This window comes from Pteropus alecto, unplaced genomic scaffold (assembly GCF_000325575.1).
Source record: "Pteropus alecto unplaced genomic scaffold, ASM32557v1 scaffold86, whole genome shotgun sequence".
Lineage (NCBI taxonomy): Eukaryota > Metazoa > Chordata > Mammalia > Chiroptera > Pteropodidae > Pteropus > Pteropus alecto.
In genome coordinates, this window is record NW_006442109.1 from 8,406,841 (window position 1) to 8,416,623 (window position 9,783).

Below are 9,783 nucleotides of genomic sequence, written 5' to 3' on the forward strand. Positions count from 1 at the left end.
TACTTCGTGGGAATCTCATGAAGGTTAAATTAAATGAGATAACCCATGGAATGCTCTTGGCACAGCATCTGGCAATAGTTAAGTATTCCAAATGTTAACTATCAGACTGTCCATGAACTCCCTAGCACCCCCAAGGAGTTACTGCAAGGGGCCTGAAGAGCTTGCAACGCTAATATGTATTTCAGATATGCACTGTTTTTCAGTAGCATATAGAGTCCAGTGTGGCTAATAAAATACTAATTATTTTAAGTGTTCTATTCAAGTAGATTTTAAAAATATGTAATGATTGTTGAAAAATATTCAAACGATAGAGCAATATATAAAGTAAAAAGTGTGCTCATTCAGCCAACCCTTCTCCCACTCCAGCCCCAAGTCCTCTTTCCAAGGGAAACCACTGGAAAGCACTGTAGTGGATACCTTCGTAACCTTGCCTCTCAATATATACATGAAATTGGGAGGAGGAGGGATCTGCTTTTTTACAAAACAGGATCATATCATATATATTATTTGTTTTTTTCAATAATATACCATAGATATCTTTACACATCAAAGCATGAAATCCTAACTCATTTTGTACAGCCACTGCTTAATGCTTCAGATTACGAATAATTTATTAATCTACTATTCTAGGCATTTAGCTTACTTCTAATTTTTTGCTATTAAAAATAATTCCACAATGAACACTTCGTTTGAAGGGCATTCAACACATGTGTAGGTATTTCTGTTGGACAGCTTCCTAAAAGTGGAGCTGCTGAGTCAAAGGTTTTGCACATTTTATATTTTGGTAAGTATTGCCAAATTGTCCACCAAAGAGAACATAAATAAAAGAGAGGACATTGTACACTGTCGTTAACCATCTGCTTCAAAGACAAGAACAAAAAGTATACTATCATGCGAAGAAACCATACATTTTTCTAAATGGAAGTGTGGCCCTCATCTTCAAAAAAAGATGAGAACTACAATTACAAATGCTTTATCCTTCTCGATGCCAGAGCCCCAGTGATATTGACTAAACTCTCATCTTAACATTACTCAGACGGTGACCTCTCCTGCAATGACCTGGCTCATGTCAAACCCAGTTTTCTAGTATACCCTGCCCCTGCCTCCGGTCCCTAAGCTGTTTGGTTTGGTGTGGGGGGCAGCAGGGGGAAGGATGCAAGACCTGAAGTGTTGCTGTCATCATCTAGCAGCCATGCCAAGCCCCACTAAAACAGAAATATTCCATTCATTGTTCACTTAAAAGCTCTACTCTGCTGTTGTTTTAAAGCAGCAATGGATTAAAAGCTCTTAATCAATAATCATTGTTCTATAGGTAGTTTACACGTTTCATTTTATCCCACAATATTATTACTGTGAGGAGCAAGAGCAGATAAAGGTCATGCTGGTAATTAAAGCTATATTATAGAAATATGCACACCCAAGATATGATTAAATAAGAAAATATTACTTGGTTAAGTATGATCATTAAACTTGCATTAATTTATAAATATTTAAGTGTACTATATGATGATCATAAATAATCTGTTTTTGTCAGTTTCTAAAGTAATATAACCCATAAACCCTTTGAAAAATTACTGCAGAAACAGTCAAGAAAGTATACAAGCCAGACTTACATTCAAATGCTGTGGTTGTTGCTTCAGGCAGAACCTGGCCTATCACATCCTGAACAAAGAAAGAATAAAGAAACACAATTAGCCATCTTCTTTATTGCTAACATGTGGCAAATCTTAGAGGAAATATGAGAACCTAGAAAAGATTTTTGAAATGTGGGCATAAACTATAAAAACATTTGCTCATAATCACACTTAGCCCAGCAATGTAAGCCCAGAGTTTAAATCTCTATTGAGGAGGTAGAGTGAGGATCAGCTGGAATTTTTACAAAATCGTTTCTACCTTGTATTAATAACATAACCTTTCACTCTTGATTCAACAGTGTATACAAACACACTGTTGTGTATTTACAAAAAAATTGGTTTCTTCTATGGGAGGCTGTGGAATGCACCGCAGCAGAAGAAGTAAAGGGTTTAGAAGCCAGACTGGCCTAGGCTTGAATCTCAGCTCTGCACTTAATAGCTGTGTGATTGGGAACAAATTACTTAACCTCTCTGAGCCTCAATGTGATTATCCTCCAATACGGGTCTAGTAACACTTATATAGGTAATGTAAAAATTAAACAATGTAATAAACATAAACTAGACATTCAACAAATGTACTTCCTGATATGTAACAAGAAGCACCTTGCCTTGCATTCATAGTGGGAAAAATTCAGAAAACAAGTTTCCATGATGATATTAACCTATAAGCTACATTTAATACAAGCAATTCTTATCAACCTTTACTCTTAAGCAACTGAAAAACATATTTAGTGACACTGATATAAAGTTAATCTAGCCTACAAAAAAATTTTAAGTGCATATAATCTGATATCAATGTTTAAAGTTGAAAACACTTGAAAATTAAGTCTACGGAAACAGCTTAATTAAAGAGACACAGAACACCTTCTAGAAATAGTCAGTTCTGAGAAAAGTCACCCTCTCTTATGTCCAGTCCAAATCAAATGGTCTGCAAATCTCACTGCTCTCAGGGAGCTCTGCCACGATGTCCCTCCTGGGCTGTGCCAAAACTGGTACCAGGTAGCAGGCTGACAAGACTCTGGAAGTATTTCTCAGTGGGGGGCTCACAATTCTTCCAAGCAGGGCACTTAACAGAGTTGGGGCTGCAACTTTCTTCTAAAGGCAGTTCTTTAAAAGCTTTTGCTGCAGTGGTAATTTGCATAATAGCCTTGCTTCCACAGTGCCTTTTTTTTTTTTTCCAAAAATAAATCTGTGCATATAAAATAGATCAAAGGGAACTATCTTAGGCAGCCCTCTTTCGTTAGGGCCAAAGGAGATTATTTTTCCCTCTGACTCATCTTAGCAAGGGAAACATCAATTTTTCAAGGAAATATTCATCAAAGATTGTAGTGCTAAAAAAAAAATTCTTTCTGCACACTTGTAGGTAGAAAGTATTTATTGACAGGTATATAGAAACTGTAGAGTGATCGTGAAAGAAACTATAGAGGCAGCCAGTGCAAAGCCTGAGAGCATGGACTGAAGCCAAACTGCTAAGGTTGGACCTTGGTTCTGCCACTCACTAGCTGAATGACTAAGCCTCAGTTTCCCTCTGTGTCAAATGAAATCATAACTGTAGCTACCTAGTCAAACTAAATAAGTTAATATTTTTAAAGTGCTCAGAAGAGTGTCTCGCACGTGCTCATACTAATGTCTGTTAAATAAACAAGTCACTGATGACTGGAACATTACAAAGCCTACCTCATAATGAAACTTTAAATTTCAACACACACTTGGTGGAGGATGGTCATTTGTTCACTTACTTTATCATTCCACAGTATTTATTGAGGACCTTTTCTAGCCAGTATTGGTTTTTTCAAAAAAGGTCAAGGGACTCCATCCCCAACTCTCCAAGTCTAGGTCATCACAGGTTACTTCCAGGAACTATAATTATTCAAACAACCTATATTGAGATATGAACTCTATAGTATTAGCAAACTCATTTAGGACATTTCCTACTTGTGAACAGCAGACCCAATCAAACAGCAGCACTTTTCTAATAACCAGCTGAAAACCGTTTGGGGCACAACGGCATCCTTTGCTCATCAACATAAACAAGGAGCCACATATGCTTTACATCTATAGTGAGTGAAAAGGAGAAAGAAAAAAGCAAACTTGCCTGAGAGAGTCATGTGTACACACTGGCCATCATGTTTGGCTAAAGCAATTATGGGGGAGGAACTATCATAATGACAAAAGGGTAAAAAGTCTGAAAATTAGTCAATATTGACCAGCCATTTCTAAGCAAGGTGCATTTAATAATTTTATGTATATGTTCCAGTTATATTTTAAGTGACTTATTTCAAAGAAACCCAGTCTTCTCAACATAATATTTACCTAACATAAATAAGGTTTCAAAAGAAAACCTAAGTCTAAATATCCTGATGTTGTTCATTTCTTCATCCATTTCTTTCAATAAATCAGTCAAAAATCTGACAAGCCAAAAAATATAATCAAGCATCTACAATGTGCCAGGAGCGTAAAGATCACGAAGCTATACCCAATAGAAGAATAAGATTTAGAAAGGTTATAATCTAGTCACAGAGATAAAAGTCAATCTAAAAGACTAACAATACAGAGCACTTCTAGTATGATAAAAGCCAAACAAAAAAAACATAAGTATAAAATGGTATTTGATAATTCAGGAGGCAGGAAAAATCACAGCCTTGTATAAAGAAAAATTTCACAGATGAGGAGAAATCTGAGCTGGGACTTGGGAGATACGATTCAAACAGTAAGGTGAACGGAGGAACATTCTTTCCTACCACTCACTAATTCAGGAGATTCAGATCTCCTGCACAAGTGTCCCAAAACTGGGGACTATGTCTCCAAGGAAGCAGAGAAATGCAGAAAGCTGAAAAACAGATAACACAAATGTCTCTGCCCTAGAGCACCAGCTAGGCCTGTTTCACACTGCAGCAAGTCCCTAATTAATTCAGACAAAGGACACAGGCCCAAAAAGGCTAAGTGACTTTTCTAGTGTCTCCCAGTTATTTGATGGAGCTGTGACTAGCTCCAAAATACTCTCAGTTTCAGTTGACACAGTGACTACAAACTGTTCTGACTTCTGTGCCTGGTTCCACAAATATCTACCTACGTGGCTTTAGCATTTTCCCTCTAGGGTTCATGTTTCCTCATTTAAAAACTGAACTGAAGAGAGTTATATTAGATGGAGAGACTTCCAGGTTTCATTTGACTTTAATTTTTAAGATTCCAAGCCAGAGATGCTGATGTATCTGTTGGTATTTTGCCAATTTCTTGATGAAGAGATGAGATGAAACTGGCAAAGAGATTGCAGGATTTCTCCAGGATCTGGGCTTCCAGTTCTAAGAACTTTAAGGTGCACTAGAAGAGAGTGCACCCATCGCCACAAGCCCTTCATTAGGCCTTCCCAACAAAACATGCTGCACCTGGGCTTATCTGTGCAAGCATGCGTGAGGACACATGGCACTCTGCACTCTAGATGGTGGGATCATTTGTACTAAGTTTACTTTTAGGCCTGTAAGCCTTGAGCCAAGGTACAACTAAGAGATGTTTAAAAAGCAGAAGACCCAGGCCCTATCCCTAATGTAGTAACACCACCACCACTATTTGTATGGAGTACTTACTATGTTCCAGATTGTTCTAAGTGCTTCACATGTATCAACTCCAGTAGTCCTCAAAATTGTGAGCTAGGCACTATTTTTGTCCCCCTCCCCTTTTTTTTAAACAGAAGAAACAGACACAAAAGACACCTTCCCAAGTAAGTCTTGTGGGGCCTGCAATACAAACCCAGGCAGTCTGGCTATAGAGTTTGTTTTTAAACAGTGTACTATTCTACTTAAAATAATACCTTCTGTTATCTCAAATGAGTAAAGTGAAAGAAAGCTCATATCTCTCTCATCATCATAGGCTCATGTAATCTTCACAAGTCTTTGAGGCGGGTATCATTATCTCTATTTTATATGTAAGGAAACTGAGGCTCAAAGAGGTAGAGTGATTTTCCTAGTTAGTGAGACTGCTTGCCATTAAACTCATGTTTCTTGATTCAAAACCTAGTACACTGCTCACAAAACCATAATTGCATGCATCCTCTTTGAAGCTCCCTTCATTAAACAGGGTCCTATGAAGCACCAGAAACAGAGGGGAAACAGAGATGGCTATCTCCTCCAGAAGTTTACCATCTAGTGGAAGGGACAGACAAATTTATGACAAAACCCATGTAATTTGCCTAAACAAAGCCATGAGAACACAGAGGAGGGGCAAGTAACCAAGATTAATGTCGAGGAAAAGTGAAGGTGGGCTTTGAAGGACAGCTGAAGAAGGGCTGAGTGGGCATCTGGAACAACTCGAGGTTAATTTTATATACCTGGAGCACAGGATGCTCATTGACCTGTGGTGAGAGATGAACCTGGTGACAGGCAGGCACAAGCCAAGTGACATGGGCCCAGAGGCCCACGTTAAGGAGTTTAGGCCTTATCATGTGAGTGTGTGGAGAACTCCAGATGCAAAGAGAAGGATGATATTTGGTGTACAAGACTGGAGGCTGCTGGTTTACACCAGTCTCTGCACTCCTGGCCTGGACATCTGAAAATCTGTATGGTCTGGATGGTCAGTAACATCCAGAACTCAAAACAAAAGTTTTGAGTAACCAATGACAACCAAAATCCGCATCACAGATCCTCCTCCTCCCAAGCCCCATCTTAGCTTGCAGGAAAGTTCCACTATAGAACTGGTACCTGTAATGTGCTTCTTGATATGTCAGCTCTGCCTTTGATATGTTATTCAATATATAAAATGAGCACAATGCATTCTGTCTACCTCAAATAAATGCTTCAAGATAAGAAGTGGCACTGCAGTATGTGGAAATGAATAATAAGTAAAAGTAAGGAAATCTGAGCTCTGGTACTGACTCCCCCACTCACAAATGGCTTTGGAAAACTCATTTCACCTCACTGCTGCTCAGTAACTATCTGCAAAAAAGATAAGAGGGCTCAACAGGCCAACTCCTAGCAGGTTACACTGTGCTCTCACATTCCATGATTTTATTTCAAATACATTCAGAATACTTATTATGAAAGTAAGAATATATCACTGATTCTAAGTGCATTTTCCTATTTTAACGAATCAAGCTGTTTTTGTACAATGTGTGGCATGTCAGTTTAATGGGCATTTTTTTCTTAGTGGTACATAAAATAATATCTTAACACCAATGACACCTTAGGTTTGCTGAAACATGATAGTTTACAGTTGCCTTGTTGCCCTTTCCCACTGGTCACCAAGTTCGGGGAACTCAGTGGAAAAATTTAGTTGGAATCTGGCCAGGGACATTCCACGAAACACTTGGGAAAAAAACTCTTCTAGACTCAGCTTTTTGCATCCCAGTTGGTTACTTCTGTGCCTGCCTCCCCGTCCCGGCAGTGAGCTCCTTGGGGGCAGGGTTCAATCTGATCATCTCAGTTTCCCCAGGGTTCTGCACATTTGCCAGATTTAGGTCCATGCAATTAATCAGTGCTCGTGGTTGAAGCAATAAAACTCCCCCTACACTAGGCCAGCAGTGGCCATCGCCACTAGCTCAGGCCACCAGAGTTAAGACTCAGTGGTCAGGTGCTGACTACTCCCACAAATCCCTGCGTCCCCTCGCTGGGATCTGGACACAGATTAACACTCACCAGCACATCCCTGAAGAGTAACTGCGGCCCGGAGTGCACTGTCCAGTCCACCGCGCCACTATTTGGAATCTTGATGCGAATCACCAGCACCTGGTTCTCCATGGCATGGAAAGGGCCAATGGCCAGCCACAGCATTACAGGTTAAAGGGGCTCACATCCTGGAGTAGGGAGTATCCACTGGCCCCTGGTTGGGTGGGGGCGCCAAGGGGACCGAAGGGAAGAGGACAAGGGTGAGGGGTATCAGAGAGGAGGGGTGGTCAGGGCCCGCGGGCACTGACCCAGGCCCAGGCTGTATGGGGTTGAGGGATGTCTCCCTGAGAGCGTGGACGGAGCAAGTGGTAGTGTCCAGTAGGAACTAGCGGAGGTCAGAAGGTTCTAGAGTTGGAAGAGGGCAAAAAAGGGATCGTGCAGCTGTCGGCAGTCTGTGTGGCTGTAAGACGGCTGAGAGAAGCCCCTATTTTAGAAAATACAGAGGCAAGTGTCTATTCCTCCTTAGAGGGCATGGGGAGAGTCCCAGAATGAGGGAATTCAGTCCGGAGCCGTTCGGAAGGAGTCCAGGGGCCACCGGACCACGAGAAAGCCAAGAGGAACCCTCTGCGGAGGGTCAGGGGGAGAGTCCTCTGCCCCACCCCGAGCTGGAGGGCGTGGCGCACGCAGGCTCAGGCCCTGCCGCCCGAGGTCCTGCGTCCCGGCGGCGACGGCGGCGGCGGCAGTAGAGGCAGGAGGAGGAGGAGGAAGGCGGCGACGAGGATACAGTTACTCCGGAACCAAAATGCACGGCGCCGGAACCACGGGAGCCGGCAAGCGGGACCCGCCTCCCGCGGCGCCATGTTGGAAGAGGGCAGATCGCGGACGGCCCCGCCCCCCGAACCCCGGGAGAGGGTGTAGTGGCGCTGCGGCGAGGAGGGACGGACTGGTCCCGCGCACTCGCGCGACCCCCGTCTCCAAGGGACTTCCCGTGGCTACTGAATGACGGCCTTTCCTTTCCCGATCCTCGTTAAAGGCAGCGAGGTAAAAACATCTAACAAACGAAGGAGGAGACTGAACTAGCGCTGGAGTCCGCCAAAAGCCAACGTGACGGAGAAAACCGATTGCCTTTACAGACGCCTCAGAAAACCAGGACTGCAGCTTTCTTTTCTGTCTTTGTCAAGCCGTGTACCTAAACATTCTTGGGGGGTCGGCATCAAATCAGGAAGAGCAAGGCAAGAACTTAAAAAAAAAAAAAAATCTTTTTCTTTCCCTTTTTCTAGTCACAGATCCAGAAGCTCTTCATGTTTCTCCCACATTAGCAAAGCGTATATGACTTTTTCAATGAGGTTGTTTACCTCACGATTGCCGGGAAAAAACAAATAGACCCCTATTCAAAAGCGAAAGCAAAGAAATTAAGTGAAGAGTTTTAACTGCTTAGGAATAGCTGCAGTAGTGGCATCATCTTCTCTTTTTAAACCATTGCCAAAAGATACCCGGTTTAATCCATAAAATTTCAACTAGGTAGCAATGTTGACGCAATCGGCGATATCACAAGCAGTAGCAATAACACTTGGTTATTTTTAAATGCCTGTTAACCTCAAATTTTGAAGTGCATGATTTTGTTGATCTGTGGTGCCTGTTCAAACGTTTGTTTACAAATTGCAACGTGCGGGTTTGCCCTTTATCTCTTTCAAATGAAGTTGCACATATCGCTTTACTTTGGGGGGCTGAATTTTGTATAAACCCATAAGGGAGGATTGTCAGTTTCCCCTCTAACAGACAGTTAATCAATGCAAGAGAAAAAATATTTTAAACGTTGCTTAGTTTCAGTATACCAGAAATTTTTCTGCATATATTTTCTCTGAGTTTCTCTTATATTTAATTTGAAAGTCCATTGTAAGAGATAAAGTATTTCTTTTCATTATTGTAAATTAATAGCTTAGGTAGGAATTTATTTCCTCAGATCATCCAGATATTCTACCTTTCCACCTCCACTTCAGTCCAGTGAAAAATAAACTATTTGCTCGAAGTCCCTGTGTACTTTTTTATTGAAAGTTCATTTCCCATTATTAGAGAAAAATAGACCACAAAACTAGAGATTTTCTGTGCACCTATGATTTGTTAAAACGGCTTTTTTATTCATAGTACTATGGGGAAAACCAACTCAATTTGTACTTTCGATTCTTTTGGATATATACCCAGAAGTGGAATTACTGGATCATATGGTAATTCTGGTTTGTTTTATTTTTTTAAGAACTACCATATCATTTTCTAGTGACTGCACCATTTTATATTCCCACAAACAGTGCACAATGGTTCCAGTTTTTCCACATCTTCTCCAACATTTATTTTGTGGTTTTGATAGCTATGAGGTTTTGATTTGCATTTTCGTAGTGATTAGTGACATTGAGCATCTTTTCATATTCTTGTTGGTCATTTGTATATCTTGTTTGGAGAATTGTCCAAGTCCTTTGCCCATTTTTTAATCCAGTTATCCTTTTGTTATTGTAATTTTTTAATTGAGGAAAATTATATTTTACTACTATAAATTC

At 40.9% G+C, this 9,783-nt stretch overlaps 1 protein-coding gene across 11 annotated transcripts in view; it reads right to left on the minus strand.

Annotated features, from left to right (window-relative positions):
• Positions 1 to 7,762, minus strand: part of MAP2K5 (mitogen-activated protein kinase kinase 5) — a 239,813-nt gene extending 232,051 nt beyond the window's left edge. For all 11 annotated transcript variants that reach the window (XM_025038819.1, XM_025038818.1, XM_015596119.2 and 8 more), the window contains exons 1-2: positions 7,262 to 7,762; positions 1,614 to 1,662 (exon numbers count right to left, since the gene is read on the minus strand). In XM_025038819.1, coding sequence (XP_024894587.1) covers positions 1,614 to 1,662; positions 7,262 to 7,396 — 184 coding nt within the window. In that variant the 5' untranslated portion in view covers positions 7,397 to 7,762. The remainder of the gene's footprint in view (positions 1 to 1,613; positions 1,663 to 7,261) is intronic.
• Positions 7,763 to 9,783: the final 2,021 nt, after the last annotated feature.